Genomic DNA, 20,250 nt, shown 5'->3' with positions numbered 1-20,250 from the left:
AGTTTCCTGAACGATTAACATACTCAGTAGCAAAACTGCTTTATAAAAAGGGAGAAAGGGATAATATAGACCATTTTAGACATATTTCTATAGTGTCAGTGTTTGCAAAGTTGTTGAAAGGGATGTCTATATAAGGATAATTGACCATTTTATATCACATAATTTGCTATCAAATGTACAGTTCAGCTTTAGAAGTCGTTTAAAAACTGAAAATGCTGTGTTCTCTTTTCTCTGTGAGTTATTGGATGGGTTAAACAAAAGGTTTCGAATGCTAGACATATTTTTTTATTTAACTAAGGTGCTTGATTGTGTTGATCTCGAAATATTGCTCCAGGAACTGGACCGTTATGGAATACGGGGAGCAGCTTACAATTGGTTCACCTCTTACTTTAGCAACAGACAGCAAAAGGTATTATTCACAGTGTTGAGAATGGCTGTGATGTGGGGTCTGAGTGGTGTATAGTCAAGTGCAAGTGGGGGGTGCCCTAGGGATCAGTGTTGGGGCCACTCCTGTTCCTTATGTATATACATGATACGCCCTCTAGTATTAAGGTGATTCTAAAATATTTCTGTTTGCTGATGACACTAGCTTGGTAGTAAAGGATGTTGTGTGCAGTAGTGCTCAGTTTCAAATAGTGCAGTTCATGACATAAGTTCATGGCTTGTAGAAAATAAACTAATGCTAAATCACAGTAAGACTCAGTTTTTACAGTTTCTAACACACAATTCAACAAAACCTGATGGTTTAATTTCAACAGAATGGGCATATGATTAGTGAAACTGAACAGTTCAAATGTCTGGGTGTTCAGATAGATAGTAAACTGTCATGGAAAGCCCACTTGCAGGATCTTGTTCAAAGACTTAATGCTGTCATTTTACTATTGGAACAGTATCTGAAGAAAGTGATCATTCGACATGAAAATTGGTCTACTTCGCTTATTTTCATTCACTTATGTCGTATGGTATTATATTTTGGGGCAATTCCTCTCATTCTAAAAGGATATTTTTGGCTCAGAAACTGGTGGTTTGGGCAATAAGTTGTGTAAGTTCGCAAACCGCTTGTCGACCGCTGTTCACTATTCTGGGTATTTTGATGTTGGCCTCTCAATATATATATTCTTTAGTGTTGTTTTTTGTTAACAATATCAGCTTATTCCCAAGAATAAGCAGCTTTCACTCAGTTAATACTCGGCAGAAATCCAACCTGCATTTGGATCGGACTTCCTTAATGCTTGTGCAGAAAGGTGTGCAGTGTACTGCTGGATCCATTTTCAGTAACCTACCACAAGAATTCAAAAATCTTAGCAATAGTCCACGCATTTTCAAATCGAAACTGAAGAGTTTCCTCCTGGGTCATTCCTCCTATTCTGTAGAGGAGTTTTGAAAAATTAAGCTGATTTTAATGTTATATTGTTGATTGCATTTACTTAAACTTATGGCTTGACATTTTATTTTTATCTGTTACTACTTTTATGTTGTAATTTAATGTACTGACATGTTCCACAACTTTGAGGATTTGCTCCTCGGTTTGGTCCTACAGGACTGGATGTGTAAGTAAATAATTTAAAAAAAATAATAAGTCCCCTTTTTCCTCTCCCTTTCCAGGCAAAGAAGTTCCAAAGTTTGAGTCTTTCCCCTTTCGTGTGTTTCTTTGCAGCTTCTGAACATGCATTTTCCAGTTTTATATTGTTGTACATTAACTTTTGACTACATGTTGCCACTGTGTATGGAAATTTGTGCCACAGACACACGAAGGAGAAAGGAGGCTGGGACGGGAAGGAGGTTTGAGGAAGGGTGGCTGATGGTTGAGGTGAAGGGACTTCAGATATCCAGGATAGGATTGTGGCATGGGCAGTGACACCATTGAGCAGCAGGCAGGGTTAGTTGTGTACAGTTCACTCTGCAATGACAAGGAGGGTGGATTGGGAGGGGGGGACACAATTGAAGAGGGGAGACTTCAGGGGAGAGGGTGCAGGTTGAGTGAAGTTAGTGTCCTCGACCAGGGGTGGAGTTAGGGATTGGTCAGGGGGCTAGCTGAGATTGAGGCCAGGAGGACTGTGGGACTGGAGATTTTATTGGAAGGACAACTCCCATTTACACATTTCAGAAAAGCAGTTTTTGGAGAAGGGGAATAATTATCCAGATGATAGGGATTGTGAAACACACTGAAATAGAGCATGTGCTGAGCAGCATATTCTGCCACTGGATGGTCAACTCCGGTCTAGTCCACAGTTTGAAAGTGGCCATTCATTTGAGTAGTTGTCTTATTGTTGGACATGCCCATATGAAATGCCTTGCGGAAATAGAAAACAGAAGCCATATATGATAAGTGTGCTTTCACTGTTCCTCATTTCTGGACACAAAGATAACTAATTGATGCCCTGGCAAAGGATTTGGTTCAGTTGTTCCAGTGTAGGATGATATTGGGTGTTGAGGGGTTACGTCTTTGCTGATAGTTCTTGGGGATGTTTGAAGATTAGGCATGTGTGTGTCTGTGGCGAGGAAAATCTGTCCGCAGAGAAGGTGTGATGGGCGTGCCTGTCTATGAAGGCCTTAGTAAGACTGTCAGCATACTTGGCAAGAGGTTTTGTTGTCACTGTAAATGAGCCATCCATCAGTGACGAAGCTATATGGAGGTGATGATTTTTTTTGGTGGGAATGACAGTTAGTGAGCTTGATGTGGATAGATGTTTGAATGGTAAGAGGTCAACGGCCAGTAAGGTGGCAGGTTGGGCTGAGGAGGACGAGGTGAATTGGATGGGAGAGATGGTGTTTCAGTCCTGTGTAAAAGTGTAACCTCAGACCAAGACAGTTCCATCATTTTGGACTTATCAAAGAGTTACTCTCCTTCTCTCAGTTCCTACAGTGGGAGCACTTTTTAGACACCAATTCCTCCAACCAAATTCCAACATTGAACCTTACGTCTCCTAGTTCATACCACTAACCAAACATGACCCTGGCCAGCTCCTGCCTAACCTATCCCTGGGTAGCATCCCGGAATGCTTTATTTACAATTTCTCTGTGACCAACTCTTTAGGTCCCTTCCCAGACTCCTTACAGACTTCTCAGTGGAGGAAAGAAGAGCTGTCTACAAACTCAAGATAGAGCCAGATTTAATCTTCCTTTTTACAAAAAGGTTCTGCCACTATTGTGATGAAGCACACTTACTGCCCGACAGAAGGCATCTGTCACCTGTCTGACTGCTCTATTTACAAGCCCTGCCGTAATGATCTCTGCCCAGAAGTCAAATGTAACATCCAAATCATTAGCCCCATCACAATATATCTCACCCAAATCCATCTCCTCATCTCTTTGCACCCCATATTCTACATGCTTTCCAAAATCCTGAAAACCAACAATCCTCAATGCCCTATTGTAGTAGGGTATTTGACTAACACTTCCAATCAATTGTCATCCCTCCACACAAAACACTAATTCCCATATAGCCTGGCCACCAGTGGAAGGTGCATCTGCAGTGATGAGAAATCCCTTTCCCGCTGTACTGAAGATCTTGCTAGGGCCTTCACAGATAGGCACATCCTCCAGACCTAATCCTCCATAGACAGATTTTGTGCATAATATTCTGATACATCTCAAAACTTCCAACCAACCCCAAGTACCAGTGGCAAAGCAACACTCCCCCTCATCACCCAGCATCAGCCCAAACTAGGACAATTCAGCCATATCTTTCTCCACGATTTCCTGTATTTATCAAAGTGCCCAGAAATGAGGAACATCTTACCCCCCAAGTCTTTATGCCACATTCTCTCCCAAGCTCTTGTCATATGGGTCACTCCCCTGTGAAAGACCCAGGTGCAAGACCTGTCCTATACACCCATCGAGCAAATCCTGTTCCAGTTAGTCCTATTGTAGGCTTATCCTGACGGATGCAGGCCCACCTGTTAAAGCAGTCATGTCGTATATCAATTCTGCTGCAATTTCTGCACAGTGTTTTTTGTGTATGCATGACAACCAACCAGTGTCCACCCAGGAGTGGCCACTGTGGCATTTACTACCCAGTGCTCGAACATACTACTGAATAAATGTTAGATTTCAATGGATGGTACATCGCTACAATCCGGTGAGTCGTTACCTTTACTCCTTCAATTTCCACCAGAAAGTTCTGTTCCCGTGTTTATACCTAATGATAGACACTTGCTGCACTTGGCAGTATTTATGAATGGTTGCATTCTCCACTACTCCCATAAAAAAGTAGAAAAATATCTTCCCCCCCCACAGTTTCGCAGTTTGTCTCGAAGTGTGGTATTTGAAACATTTCGTATCAATGTCAGTTTTATACTGTTTGTAATCAGATTCAGTCAGAGCTATTGATTGAACAATCCTCAGCGGCAGAAATGAGATAATGCAAAGTCTTGAATGAGAAATACACTCTTAAACCCCCCCCCCCCCCCCCCCCCCCCCCCACACACACACACACACACACACACACACACAAAGATTTGGGTGGGGGTGGGGGTGGGGGGGCGATCCTATGTCTGACAAAGGACTTTGATAGCTTAGTCTACTTTGAAATGTACTTTAAATATAGAAGTGACATTATTTATGAAACACCTTAAGGTGCTGTTCGGTTTATTCTTTATGGTGCATGTCTGCTGCTCAGTGACTCCTGTATGTGGTGATCAGCAACCTATCCTAATTCATTGTTGTCATTCCATCTCAGATTTTCCATTGTTCAATAGTTAAAAGGTGAGATGAAAAACAAAATTTAGCTATTTCAGCAGATGTCTCCACTCAGTCTTTCTCTGTTCAGAAAATATATTAAACATAAGTAATGTTCTGTCCTCATAACAACTGTCCAAATTGTATTTTAATTTAGCAGGTTTTTCTCGGGGTATCAAGGTAAACAGAATATTGAATCATTAAAATGTCAAAATGTAGTATGATATTTGTCTCTCTTCATTTTTAGACTAATAATAAATAGTTTAGTCCAATCATAATTATTTAAAATAGTTGCGTGCCTTTTAATAAACTTGTGCTACGATTATTTTGGACACAGTTTTAGTATGTATCAAGGTTGTTATGCTCTTGTGTTTCGTAGAAGTATCTGGATTATTATACAAGAGTTTCTTATGACTAATACGGATGACACTTCCAAATTTCTGTGTCCAGTTAATCTCAATTAAAATGTTGCAGCACTCGGGTAATAGAGGCAGCAGGAAGTGCTAACTCATCGCCTCATTTTGGTAGATATGCTGCTCACAAACCAGAGTCTACTGTTGGAAAGGTACAAACCTGCTTTAATATTAGTCTAACAGTAGACTTTAATATAACACCCAGCAGAATTTTATTCAAAATATACACACACATTTGTAAAAATTGGAATACTAAGAAATATACAAGTGACTGAATCAAGCTTACTCTGCCATTAAATTATGTAACAGTACTGAAATTATTCATATTACGGAACTATACATAATATTTGAATTTTATAATTTAGTATAATATGAAGCCTCCATTCATTGCAGTGAAAGTATCAGTACACTGTGACATGGAATCAGATTGTGTCTAGAAATGTTCCTGGGGAATCTCTCTTTACATAGTTTGTATGAGAGTCAACAAATGACCATCAGTGGTCACTGGAGGACTTTGATGGACAAATTGCCAACCAACCATATCCCAGATATGTTCAGTGGGTGTTGTTGGGCAAATGTGCCAGCCAGTGCAGCAGTGATATAAATTTCTTTTTGCTGAAATGTGGTATATGGAACATTTTGTACCTGATAGTGATTCAGAATCCCTGCCTAGCATGGATGTGGACATTCAAAGATACTAAAGCTGTGAGCAGCAACTGTGGGCCGCTATTTGATATGGAACCACCACCGAGATACACGTCATGTGGCACCACACAGTGGCGCTTGTTTGCTGCTGAGCCTGTGGCCCAGGCTCGCTGTGTGGTTCATTCCTTGCTGTACTTTGTAGCCATTCATATCATACTACTGCACAGCCAAGTTGACTTAGTTTGTCGTCACTGACTTGAAACTGTTACATTGCTAAGCCGACTTCACCATGTCCCAGACTTGTTAGTTCTTCATTCAGTTCATGTCAGCTGCGGACTTACAGGAACACTTACTCATTCTCTGTTATTCAGTATATTCACCAAAGCAAGTGACAATAAACAGTTTTTACCCTCGCAACACAGGATAGAAAACTGGCGATGAGCACTTTCTTACCATGCCATTTAAAGTAGAACCATGGATCCTGAGTTTGTCATGGCAGCCACTGTTTCCACACATCTCCCTCTGCCACTCACTTCCTTCAGTAAGGCAAGAAAGAGTTGGAAGGTCTATTTACGGCATTTCAAACTGCACTGCAAGGCATGTCAAACTGATGTTCCTGAGTGCCATTGTGTGCTGTTACTGTCATCTAGTAGTAAGTTGTACGAAGTGGTGCAAAAATTACTTCCACTCTTGGACCCCTATGCTTTGCTGACTGAATACTAAAGTCACCAAATGCACACCGTTGCATCTAGGCTCAAGTTCAATCTGCATATTAAGCAAAGTAAACAGTCCTACGCAGTATAGGCTGCTGATTTACAAGGCTTATATCACAAGTGTGATTTTTACCTGTCAAAAGTGTGGTATGTCATAACCAGATCCTTTAATTCAGGAGGTTACAGTCTACCTGGCTTTTGGATCATGAGGTGTGCAAAGGCTTTAGAAACATCAAATCCTTCATTGCAAGATGTGTTAAAAATTGCTAAGGCATATAAAGTGATTGCCTCAGCGCAAGCTCTCTTTGATGATTCTTCTGGTTTTGCTGTTGTTAGAAGTATTAGTCATTATCATACTTTTTGATCAACTGATGACTCTCAATCAAGGTTATCATCTGATTTACTGAGCTCTTGTGCGTCTGGTAGTCTGCCATAGGATTCAGTAGTTAATGCTTCTTCACACTATGAATTGGCAGGTGCTCAAAGATGAAAGCACTTGCTTCACTGTTGAAGTGTCTCGAAGCGAGCAGTGGCTCCTGAAGAATTTCCCTCCCCATCATTATATGAGGACCCCAATGCAAGTCATGCCATCAAATCATGTCCAGTGTGTGGCCCTCATCATCACTGCCTGTACCATTACATTACCCATTTTGCTTGCTGCAAGCCAGGACACCTCACGAGTGACTGCTTTGGCTGGTGGGTGTCAACTTCCATCATTAGCTTGCTGCACACCATCCTGCCACTGCCAGGAACATCATCAGACAGGGTGCGGTGTATCATGCTGCTATTGAACATCAAGGAGGTGACGGCAGAATTCCAGTTGAACACCGAAGCGGCCATGTTCTTAATTAATGGGGATACTTACTGGCACATTGGCTCCCTGCACTGCGTCCACTGTGGCACAAAGTGGTGATGTGCAATGGCCACTTGATGGCACTGCGGGATCAAATCATGGTGCAAGCTAAGTACAAAAAGATAGCTCGGAAACTAACCTTGCTTGTAGCTAATTCTTAGACGATTACTAACATTTTTAGTCTTGATACTTTTGCACTTTTCTGGTTCCATATTCAGTATCAGGGGAATCTAATTTCTAGGGTGACTCCATTCATGGAACTGGATGTGTTGTGCAAAACTTCCAAACAGGTGTTTGAACCTTCTTTAAGTTGTGCTGTGAATTTTCAGGCGCACATCTCTTTGAAGCATTTGGCAGTGCCAAAGTTCTGAAGAGCCCATCAGATACCCTTTACCATGCGCAATCAAGTTAAGGCAGAACTAGACAGATTGCAGAATACTTGTGTAATCTCCACAGTCTTGTGTAATTAGTGGATAAAGCCTGTGGTGTTGTACAAAAGCGTAATGGGTTACATTGGATCAGTGGTGCTTTTAAATCTCTCATTAATGCCTGAGCATGTCGATTTGTACCCAGTTCCTAGGCAAGAGGAATTGTTAGCTAAATTGGCTGGAAGTCAGTGTTTTTCAAAAGTTGATCTCGCTGACGCATATTTTCATTTACCTGTTAATAAGATCACAAAACAGTTTCTGTTGATTAATATGCCATTCAACATGTACAGTTATAATAAGTTTGCCGTTTGGGGCTGCAAATGCTCCCACAATTTTTCAGAGGTATCGAGACATTTCGTTGAAGGCATCCTTAATTGTGTCATGTATTTGGATGATTCGTTAGGTATGGAGGCCACGCGGGAACAACACTCGCATTATGTACAACTGTTGTTTGATCAGCTGTAAGCCAAAGGTCTATGTTGTCATCTTATCAAGTGTAGTTTTTTTTTCAGCCCAGGGTCAAGTATTTTGGTCAAAGTTCGAGTGAACATGAGTTTACACCCACCCAAGATCATGTAATTACTATTATTAATTTACTGGTGCCTCAGAATCATAAAAAATTGCAATTTTTTTCTGGGTGGAATCAATTATTATGCCAAGTTCATTCCAAATGCTGTTTGTATTTCCCACCCACTTAACCAGTTACATAAAATGGGTGCTCTATTTGTGTGGTCAGAGGCGTGTGAATGGGAATTTGTACAGCTTTGCTCCTGAGGCTGGCTTCTTGTTTGGAAATGTTCCAGCTGGGCGAATGGTTAACATTAGCCACAGATGCATCCGATTGTGATGTTGGTGCCTTCCTATTGCATAAATTTGCCGATGGCATGGGACAGCCTATTGCATTTGTGTCTAAGACGAGATGTTGAACTAAGCACAGCAAGATTATTCACAGATTGAAAAAGAGGCATGGGCCATCATTTTTGCTGTCTGGAAGTTCCATGTCTACCTCTGTGGTACAAAGTTTCAGCTGATGATGGGCCACAGGCCCATGTTATCTTTGTTGGACCCCATGCAAAACTTCCGGACAACATGTTGCAATAGCTGCAGTAGTGGGCATTGTTTCTTAGTTATTATATGCACTACAGAACTACCATGCCGATTTCTACAGATTTGAAACACTGTTTTTGCCTTGAACATGAACCAGCTGCACACCCTTCATGAGTTTTCCAATATGGTGGGTGGTGTAGCACCAGACAAGATTGGACCTGCTCCTTCGGAGGGCATTATCTGCAGTGCAGTGGGGCTGACCTGAACATTTGCATAAAGATGCGGACCCAGAGTGGCTCACTTATTTTTTCCCCAGGCCCAGACTCGGTGTTACTGAAGGGGTCATTTTGTTAGCCTCGGACGATACAGAATGTTGGATGATTGTCCCTCCCACTCTCTTCCCCCACATATTGCAGTTCTTCCACACTGCACATTGGGGAATGTGCCAAATGCAAGCAGTAGCATGGTGTCGTGTACTGGCAGAGCGTAGATCCCAAAACTGAATGTACAGGGTGTATACGCTCAGGGACAACTGGGAAATCTGGGAAAAACCCGGGAATTTTTTTATTCGGCAGAAAACCAGAAAAAAACCAGGATGTTCATAGAATTCCGGGAATTTTTCATTGTTTCAGTCTTGAGTTAAATTTTTGTAATTTTGACTGATAGTCTTAACAAAGAATTTTACTGTATCCTGCTACTGCAGAATAATGCTGCAGCAATAAAATGTCAACAAGAAAATAAAACTTACGTTCCAAAGGAAATGCGCCATTTACAACAACAAAACACAGTGCACACACAAGCGCCTTCCAAAAGCAAGATGTGTCAGAGGCTTTAGGACGAGGGCTACGGAATACTTCGTAACAGCAAACTGCTTCCGATGAGCATGGCGTCGCAACTGTTTACATGAAGTTCGTTTTGAGCAGTTGCCAACGGAATCATGCGCATGCGCAGTTGAGTTGCGTATGAGGAGTACCACTTCCGCTCCTGGATACTTGAAATGTGGCTGCAGCAGTAGCAAGAAGCAGTCATGCTACCCAGAAAATGTTTTCTGGTGCGCTCAAGGTACGAGATTTGCGCATACGCAGAGCAGTATGGTTTGTAGTGGGAAGAAGGATAGTGACCTGTGTTTTCATGTAGTGCGTTTGCTGTTTCCTCTTCGTTTACAGTTCACTTCTCAAATGAAAATAAAATGGATTTCTGTGGCTGGGAGCTAACAAATGAATTAAAATACATTCACATAATTATGGAATGTTAAATATGTTACTAGTTTCAGTTTTCTGATTTTATTTTATTTCACTGTTTCTGGCAGTCTAGCAGTAATAGTCTTGCACAGCAATGAAATTATTTTTGGTGGTTTGATAAATATATGTAGCTTTTATTAATCTTTTCTGCAGATGCAGCCAATTTATAAGAAACAAAGTGTTTCATTCCACACTATTGACTAGTTTCAACTGTTCACTGGATTTCAAGTGCACATTTTCATCTTCTGGCATATATGGCATTATGCCATAATAAAGAACCAAACATGAGGCATTACAGTACTGATGATCCAAGAAAATTTGCATCCCAAAACGTGGCCTACTTCATTGTGGATATGCACATATGAATGTGTCCTTTAAGTCGAATTATGCGTTTAAGTATGGTTTACAAAATTCCTATGCTCTTGGAGTATCCTCTGATGTCATATTCCTTTTATGACATCATGTAACATCTCTTAATGCTATATGTGTATGAACATAGGAGCTTCCTACGTCATTGTAGCTTCCGATGCCCAGTCATGGTTGTTTTCTGGCCCTCTCTGGCAACTGCTGAAATGAACCCATGTCTAAGAGGTTGCAGGAAAATATTGTGGATGGTTCTTTGAAAAACATTACTTTCAAAGGAAATTTCCTTTTACGCAAAATGAATTATGTTAGTGAGAGTAGGTGTAATGAATTTCTTAAATCACAGGGTGCTTGACTCTCATTTAAAACTTAACTCTTTGAGGACTAGTCACTTAGAATAATTTTGAGCGTGGAAGACTAGACATTAATGCCATTGTTTAAAATTGTACTGGCACATATGTGTAATTTATCTTAAAGTGGAACACATGCAAAAAAGGCCAACATTATATATGAAATCTCAGCTTTTCTTGTAGCTACACTGCATATGTTAATTTAAACCGTTAACTTTTCCTATTTGTGTATTCACACTACTTATTGGCTGACTACATCATGTGTCTTATGCTCTGAATATCTGCTGTCAGTGGCCACCGAGAGCATGTGACATGTGCTATGATTGGCTGACAAAACAAGTACACTGTAATCTCTAATTCAATGCTTCAGAAACTAATGTGCCGTGTTTGATGGAATTTGAATTTATTCGTTTGTAATATGAAAATATGCAGTGTACATGTTACTGCACATCAAAGATCTTTCCAAAGCGCATTTTTTTTCTCTTGTCAAGTTTCGTTTTCTAAAGTGTCGAAGTTCTGTGCTGGTGTATAAAACCTTTATCATTCAAAGTACTGATATTTTTACAGCTATGCAGGAAAATACACTGGTGCTTATCACAGGAAAAGAGTACTTTCACCTTGGAAGAAGTGTATTTTCATGTGGGGGAGAAAAAGTGCGTTTTTAACCGGGAGATCCGGGAAAAATCCAGGAATTTCTTTTTTTTCTTGTCTGCGTATACAGCTGTGCCTGTAACCAGTCAGCCCCAGCACAGTGTTTCAGCTCGTGGCTCCAGCCTGACTATCCATGGTAAAGAATACACGTAGATTTTGCCAAAGAATACACACAGATTTTGCCGGCCCTTTCCAGGGAGCAATGTGGTTGTCGTTCATTAATGTTCTTTCAGATTTGCCACATATAGTGTGGATGTCAACATCATCAGGGTGTACATGCCCCAGGACAACCGGGAAATCCAGGAAAAACTCGGGAGTTTTTTTTCATCCAGCAGAAACCTGGAAATTATTAGAATTCTGGGAAGTTTTCATTGTTTTAGTTTTCAGTTAAATTATTGTAGTTTTGACTGGTACAAACTGATATTCTAACAGAGAATTTCACTTTAGCCTGCTACTGCAGAAAACTACTGCAACAATAAAACATAAACGAGGGCAAAAAACCATGCCACTCGCCATTTACAACAACAAAACACGCGTACACAAGTGTCTGCCAATAGCATAATGTGTTAAAGGACAAAGACTATCCAATAGTTCATAACAATGAACTGCTTTTAATGAGTGTGATATCCCAATGGTTTACATTAAGTTTGTTTGAGCAGTTGCCAGTGGACTCATGCACATGCGCAGTTGAGTCATGTGTGAATAGTACCTTTTCTCCCGCTTCTGGGTAATTGAAGTGCAGCTGTTACCTGGATCAACAGTAGCAACAAGCAGCCAAATCCAACTCGGAAAAATTTGTCTAACGCGCTGAAGGTGCCAGATTCGATCATGTGCAGAGCGGTCTGAGTTATAGTGGGGAGAGGGGTAGTTTCCACTTGACCCATGTTGGCAGTTAGTGATTTTGCTGTTTCCTCTTTGCTTACATCTCTTAAGTCAAATGAAAACAAAATGAATTTCTGTGGCTAGTAGCTATCAAGGGAATTAAAATACATTCACATAATTATGTGAGGGTAAAATATGTTATTAGTTTCATATTTTTGGCAGTCGGGCATTAATTGCCTTGCAGAACAATTAAGTTACTTTTGTCAGTTTGCTAAAGAAATTTGGCTTTTATTAATCTTTTCGCAAAGGCAGTCAATTTATTTGAAACACTATTGACAGTTTGCGGAATTTCAGGTGTATGTTTTTATCTTCTGGCGTGTTTGGCATTATGCTATAGTAAATAACTAAACATAAGACAATACAGTACTGGTAATCCAAGAAAATTTGTATCCCAAAAACCACACTGAAAAGCTTTATATCAGGTTGTGGCCTACTTCTTTGTGAATCCGGACTAAGAATGTGCGCTTTAAGCTGAATGATGTGTTTTAGTATGGTTAACAAAATTCTGATGCTCTTGGAGTATCCTCTGATGTCCTGTTTCATTTATGACGGAATGTAAGATCTCTTAATGCTATATACATATGGGCTTCCTATGTCATCGTAGCTGCTCATGCACAGTAACGCCATTTTCTGGCGCTCTCTTAACTGCTGAAACGAATTCTAGTAGGTTACAGGTAAATATTGTGAATGGTGCTTTCAAAAGCATTACTTTCAAAGTAAATTTCATTTTACTCACAATGAATTATGTTATGTGTATGGATGTGATTTCTTAAATCACAGAGTGTTTGATTCTCGTTTAGAGCTTAACACTTTGTTGCAAGAATTTTGAACCCAGAAGTGCAGATGCTTAGGTCATTACTTAAAATTTTACTGACACATTTGTGTGGTGTGTCTTAAAATGTAACACACACAAGAAAAGACCAATATTATATGTGAAAGCTTAGCTTTTCTTGTAGCTACACTAGTATTAAAATTGAAATCTTTAACTTTTCGTATTTGTGTATTTGCGCTACCTAAGAGTGATGTTCCTATTGGCAGGCTACATCAGGTGTCTTAAACTCTGAATATCTGCTGTCATCTGCTAGCAAGTCCACTGACAGGAGCTATGATTGGCTTACAAAAGTGTATCGCAATTTCGATTTCAGTGCTTTGGAAACTAAAGTTCTGTGTTCGGTTGAATTTGAATATATACTTTCGTAATAAGAAAATATGCAGTGTACATGTTGCTACACATCAAAGATTTTTTCAAAACACCTTTCCTTTCTCTTCCTGGGTTTGTTTTCTAAAGTGTTGGGAAGTTATACGCCCATGTGGAAAATCTTAACTACTCAAGGAATTTATAAGTTTTACGGTTCTGAGGGAAAGTATACTATCACTTTACACAGAAAAAGTGTATTTTCACCCAAGAAAAAATGTACTTTTAACCCGGAAATCTGGGAATTTTTTCCTTGTCTTCGTATACACCCTGAACATCCTCTGGGGCCACAGTTTGGGCTTTATCTCCTTTCTTTGCTATAGAAGGGGCTGCAGCTGCAGTGGTTCCCAGCAGCGGCCCACATTTTTTGGTTCAGCATTTAGAGTTTTTTGTAGACGTTATGGTATCGAGCACCTGACCACCACACCATTTCACTTGTCTGGCACCCAATTCCAAAGCCTCGCAATTAATCAGAATGTTAAGTCACAGATGAAAAAATCTTGATGTTGGCAAATTCAAGGGCCACATATGAGGGCTATGCCGAAAGTTTTTAGCAGCCAGTAAACCGTAAGGCGGAGGACAATGGGGTTGTTTTCATTCGAAAGAGCGATGTTTTTCGACCTTGGGATGTGCACGCACAGCCGCTGGCTGGCTGTGATCCCCCCACACCGCGGTAAGAATGCACAGGCAGTGCTGAGTCAGAGACGGTGCAGGATGGAGCTGTTGTGCGGCGACTTTTGCACCATGATTTTTTATGATCATAAAAAGGGTTTAAGTGCCGAAGAATGCCATTCTCCTGTGCTGCGTGTTTTTGGTGAAGCTCCCCTTCTAGGGCCACAGTTAGAATTTGGTTTCCCGAGTTTTCGAGGGGTTGGCAGTCAATTGAAGATGAACCTCGTCCCGGTCGGCCAGCAACAGCTGTGACTCCTGAAAGCATTGATGCTGTGAGGAAAATGATCAAAGAAGATCCACATCTTACATTTTGCGACATTGAAGGGACCCTAAATATTGGATCAACAGCAGCACAGACCATAGTTCATAGTCACTTAGGCCTTACTAAGAGATGTGCCCGTTGGGTGCCACATTCCCTGACAAAGCCAAAAGGTGGTGAGAGTGGACTGGTGTCGTTTCATGCTTGAAAAGTTCAATGGTGGGAAGTCCCAAGACACCTACAATATCGTCACAGGTGATGAAACGTGGGTCTACCATTATGACCCTGACACGAAGAGACAGTCTTCTGTGTGGTGTTTTCCAGGGGAGGAACCACCCAGATGGTGGCAACTTTTTTCACAAAGATCGGGCATCTCACTTCTGTGACCTTGGACACACGTCGTACAGTCAATGCTGAGTGGTACGTGAAAGATTGTCTTCCAAAAGTCATCGCCACATGGAAGTCACAGCATCCAAAGTCCAAGAATGGGCACCTTCTGCTGCATCACGACAATGCATCTGCGCACAAGGCTGCCAGAACGATGGACTTTCTGGAGAAGGAAAAAGTGCGAGTGTTACCCCATCCCCCCTATTCACCTGACCTGGCCACCTGTGACTTCTTTCTGTTCCCTAAGACTAAGGAAAAAATTCGAGGGCAGTGGTTTTCATCAGATGAAGAGGAAGCTTGGACTGACACATTTTCTAAGTGGTTTCAGAGAATGGAAAAATGTATACATGCTAATGGAGAGTATTTTGAAAAGTCGTAAACGTTTTTTTGCAAATACATTTTTTTCACACATTCTGCTAAAAACTTTCGACATAGCCCTCGTACTGGTCTACACCCTGCCAGTGGACAAAGCCCACCTGAGATTTTGCATGGCTGGCGACCACATATCCTATTTGACCTCCTGCATCCAGCAGTGCAGGCAGCGCACCTCTGCCTTCAACTGTGTTATTGTACTGGCTCTCAGGTGTGGGCCCGCACTTTCGGCCAAAATCCCAAGTGGACCCAGTGCATCATGGATGGCAACATGGGGTGATGTTCGAGGTGGTGGTTGACCAGGAGCAGCTGGTCTGTCACGGCAATAAACTATGCCCACAGCATGACATGCTGTCCTCATATCCTCCCCAATCACCGATGAGGCAACGCCTCTGGACTTGTCCCAGATCTGAGCCAGCCTCTGAGCCTGCTCCTCCCCCTTCCACTCTCCGCCCTAGTGCAAGACATTGACGGGAAGTAGATACTGACAATCTATGGGAACAAGTTGAGGTGGCTCCCCTTGCTCACACCGTGCTATGCACGGCTCCTGACTATACCTCTGGTGCCGACCACTCTGAACGGTTGTAGACTGTGCGTGTCACGGAATGAGATGCCAATGGAGGACAACCCTTTGGCACCACCCTCTTTGCACGCAGTGGCCACTTCGCAATGAGCTGACCCAAGTTGCACCACAGAGGTCATTGATTGGGCTGTAATCCATGCAGATGGCACCCTCTTATTGTCTGGCCATAGAGAAAGTTTCACTTGAGCCATTGCTGGAGGTTCTGGTTTTGTCCTCTCCCCGTCCTTGTTGCAATTGGCATAGGTCGGGCCATTTCCAACCCTACATGCTGATTAAGGGAGGAGGAGCTGTGTATCGGACAGTGATGCAGATTCCCTTCCTAGTACAGATGTGGACATGTCAGAGGTACTAAGCCTGTGAGTGGCAGCTGCGGGCCGCCATTGTGAGCAGAGCCACCACTGAGATATGCACGTCATGGGGCACCACCCAGTGGCGACTATTTGCTGCTGAGCCTGTGGCCTGGGGTCACGGCATTCTTTGTAGCAGTTCGTATCTCGCCACTGCACAACCAATTTGACTTAGTTTTTTTCCGGTCTTGAGTGGTTACTGATTTGGAACAGTTTTATTGTTTTGCTGTCTTCACTACGTTCTGGACTTGTTAGTGCTTCATTCCCTTCTATTATGAACTTGTAGGAATGTGTGGTCATTCCTTGTAGTTTGGAGTAGCCACTGGAACAAGTGACGATAAACCATTTCTACCATTGCTGCATGGAATAGAAAAGAGTTGACTGAAGATAGGGCAATACCTGGAGCTGTATAACTCCTCTTACAAAGTGAAACATGATGATAATCTCAGCTATAACCACAGTCAAATGCCACATATCACCAGTCCCAATTCAGTTCTAAACCTCTCATCCAGATCCCTCTCTCCTCCAGAGACATCTGTTCTATCAAAAGACTTAACCTTTAGCTCCACGCCTAAATTCAACCACACTGCTCAGGTTAAAGATCTCCTCTCATTCACCCGGAACCTCAACTGGAAATATCACTTCACCACCCAAACACAGCCCCAAAATACTAAACCCAGTGTTGAACCCTGTCTAGAACAGTTCCGACCGCCTTCCCAAAGGGATCCTCCTCCCCTCCCCCAAAACCATCCCTTGCAGACATTTCAGGAATTCCTCACATCCAGTGTTGCCTCCCAGTCCTTCTTGAAGAACATCCCGACAACCCCCAACATCACCCCAGCTGAATCCCGTGCCATTAAGGAGCTGAAAACAGACCGCTCTATTGTCATCCTCCCGGCGGATAAAGGCTCCACAACTGTGGTACTTGACCGTGTGGAGTATGTGGCAGAAGGACTGCGTCAACTCTCAGACACCTCAACCTACAAAGCTGTTACCCAGGATCCCATTCCCTCCATCCAGACTGAGCTGCAGAAAATCCTAAAAATCCAAGGTCCCTCACAAGGCCTCACAACGGCTTCCATAGACCTACTCACTCCACCTGAGCCCTGTACCCCTACCTTCTACCTATTACCCAAAATCCACAAAGAGAACCATCCTGGCCGTCCAATTGTGGCAGGCTTCAAGGCCCCAACAGAACGTATCTCAGCTCTGGTAGACCAACACCTCCAACCTATCACCTGCAGACTCCCATCCTACATCAAAGACACAAACCACTTCCTAGAATGCCTCAAATCCATTCCCACTCCCCTCCCACCTGAAACCTTTGTCACCATGGATGCTACATCCCTTTACACAATCATCCCACATACCCATGGTCTCTCTGCCCTTGAACACTACTTCTCCCAACAGCCACCCAAAGATCTTCCAAAAACCTCATTCCTTATCACACTTACCAACTTCTTCCTCACCCATAATTACTTCACTTTTGAAGGCCAGACCTACAAACAAATCGGGGGAACAGCCATGGGAACCAGGATGGCTCCGTCCTATGCCAACCTCTTCATGGGCCACGTGGAGGAGGCTTTCCTTGAAGACCCAACAGCTGCTTCCCCTGGCCTGGTATAGATTTATAGATGACATCTTTGTGGTCTGGACTCATGGTGAAGAAACACTCCTTAATTTCCTCCATAGCTTCAACTCCTTTTCGAATCTGAATTTCACCTGGTCCTTCTCCAAAACCCAAGCCACCTTCCTGGATGTTGACCTTCATCTTGTTGAAGCTCACATCCACACCTCTGTCCACATCAAACCCACAAACAAACAACAGTACCTTACTTTGATAGCTGCCATCCATTTCACATCAAACGTTCCCTTCCCTACAGCCTAGGTATTCGTGGCAAACGTATCTGCTCCATCCCTACAGCCTAGGTATTCGTGGCAAACGTATCTGCTCCAGTGATGAATCCCTCAACAATTACACCAATAACCTGACCAGTGCTTTCCTCTCCCGCAACTATCCTGCAGACCTTGTTCACAAACAGATCTCCCGAGCAATACATTCCTCCCTGTCCAACAACAATGTTCCTACCCCCAGACCACACAGAAGCATCCCCCTTGTCACCCAGTATTATCCTGGCCTCGAATACATCAACAAATTACTCCGCCAGGGATATGACTTTCTAAAGTCAAGCCCTGAAATGAGATCATCCCTTGACAATATTCTCCCCACACCACCCAGAGTTGCCTTTCGTGCCCCCCCCCCCCCCCCCCCCCTATTACAATCAGTATGAAACCTGAGTGCGTGTGAAGATTATGAGGTTATAAACTTTACAAATTGAGAATAGACTCATAGCATACAACACTTAATTCAAAGAGATTTCAGTATCAGTATTAATTCTTATAGAGGTAAAGAAGAATAGCAAAAAATCTTGAAATGTGAAATGAATACAGCTGTGTATGTGCGAGCGTGCGTGCGCGCGCGTGAATGGGTGGGGGGGTCTTCAGTTTGTGTCTAATGTTGTCGTCTTTGTGATGTGTATTTGTTGCTTTTGCTCCCTCTCTCTGGAAAAAAGACGGCATTTACAGTGGCCCAAATTTATTTAAAAGGTTGATATTCACTATACATGTTGAAGTATTATACTGATTACTTTTGTCAACAAAATTGAAATCAGCGACAAAATTCATGAACCTCACACAGACAGAACATCTAGTGAATTTTACACTCTCACTGTAATGTAAAAAGGAGGAGACTGAAAGAAAATGCTGTGTGTGTATCTTTTGGCATAGGAATGGAAGGTACAACCACATGTTCACGTTTATTAGTTGGCTCCCACCTTCTATCTTTGTTTGTTTTCATTTGGAGATTCTGTATCTGCATGTTCCATGTTAAACATTTTCATCCTTGTTGGGCAGGTTTACAAAACAGGTGTGTCTATTATATGTTTACCACTACTTGGTAAAAATTGTGTCCTCAGAACAATCACTTCAAACAGTTACACAGACAGCAGTGGGCATTTGTGACCTGACACCTTGTCCTAAAGAGCAACCTTGTTGGTTGCCCCCCTTTGATTTTTTTCATATCTGTAGGATTTGAAGATCAGTGACGAGACATCATTTTCCTAAAACAGTGTGAGGTACTTTTTGAAAACACCAGAAAAAATTGACTTTGATGATTTGGGGATCCAGGTATCACCAAATATAAAGAAATCTGAACTTTTTATCAGAGCTGACTGTACTTGTGTGCATAGTATTTTAGTTTTATAATCACAAAGTTGCTGGTTCATTTCTTGCTGGTTGCATTTTTGTACTTTTGTTTGAATTTGTTATTTACTGTTGAATTGAAATGAAAATTAATAGTTGTTGACTCCTACTTTTCTAGTAAAAATCACAGATTCATTAATTTAAAGTAAAGGAAAGTAAACAAAATCAATAATCACATGAAATAAGTGTCTATATTAAATTAAAATTTGATTCAATAATGCAAAACATAAAATAGAAATTAAAATACTTTTAATTCCAGTGATTATGAAAAATACTTTTAATTCCAGTGATTATGAATAAATGTAAACATAATAGCAGTCATAGTATATAATATTTAATTTAACAATAAGACTGTTCACATTTTTTACCAATTTTAATTCATGAATAGTCATATTTTCAAGTGATCAGTAATTAAAATTTACAATTGTAAACAAATTAACAAATTGTGATTCATTATTTGTTAATTAACATTTCATTGTAATAAAAAATGTAGAATTTTAGTAAAAGTGAAAAAAAGAAAGAAAAAGTTTGAAATAGCAAAAATTGACCCAGTGGTTTGAAGATTACAAGAGTGCTAAACCTGGAACCACAGATGTTCATGTCAATAGCAGAATGTTTTTTGGACTTTAACAACGCTTGTAAGTCTTCAAATCCCTTCCCCCTTCCTCATCAGACTGTTCTTTGGCTAGTGCATCATACTGCTATACAAAATTTATGTCCAAGCACTGACCTTTAAATCTTGAAAGTGTGAAGAAAATCAAAGAGGGCTAGCCTGTAAGATCCACTTGTTACATCAGCAGAATCTGAATGGTGCCACTCCAAATCCCAGTGAATAAGTCTGTCCTGCAACTCCACAAGTATGACAGATTAAAAGCCTGTATGATACAAAGAAAAGGGCATGTGGGGAA

At 41.5% G+C, this 20,250-nt stretch overlaps 1 protein-coding gene across 4 annotated transcripts in view; it reads left to right on the top strand.

Annotated features, from left to right (window-relative positions):
• The window catches only part of LOC124795078 (alpha-tubulin N-acetyltransferase 1-like), a 102,102-nt gene that overhangs the window by 48,337 nt on the left and 33,515 nt on the right, over positions 1–20,250 (top strand). For all 4 annotated transcript variants that reach the window (XM_047258895.1, XM_047258894.1, XM_047258893.1 and 1 more), the window contains one exon: positions 5,155–5,245. In XM_047258895.1, coding sequence (XP_047114851.1) covers positions 5,155–5,245 — 91 coding nt within the window. The remainder of the gene's footprint in view (positions 1–5,154; positions 5,246–20,250) is intronic.

Source organism: Schistocerca piceifrons, chromosome 4 (genome assembly GCF_021461385.2).
Source record: "Schistocerca piceifrons isolate TAMUIC-IGC-003096 chromosome 4, iqSchPice1.1, whole genome shotgun sequence".
In the NCBI taxonomy this organism is placed as follows: Eukaryota; Metazoa; Arthropoda; class Insecta; order Orthoptera; family Acrididae; genus Schistocerca; species Schistocerca piceifrons.
Note: the sequence above shows the minus strand (reverse complement) of the source record. Positions and strands in the feature narration are given on the sequence as shown.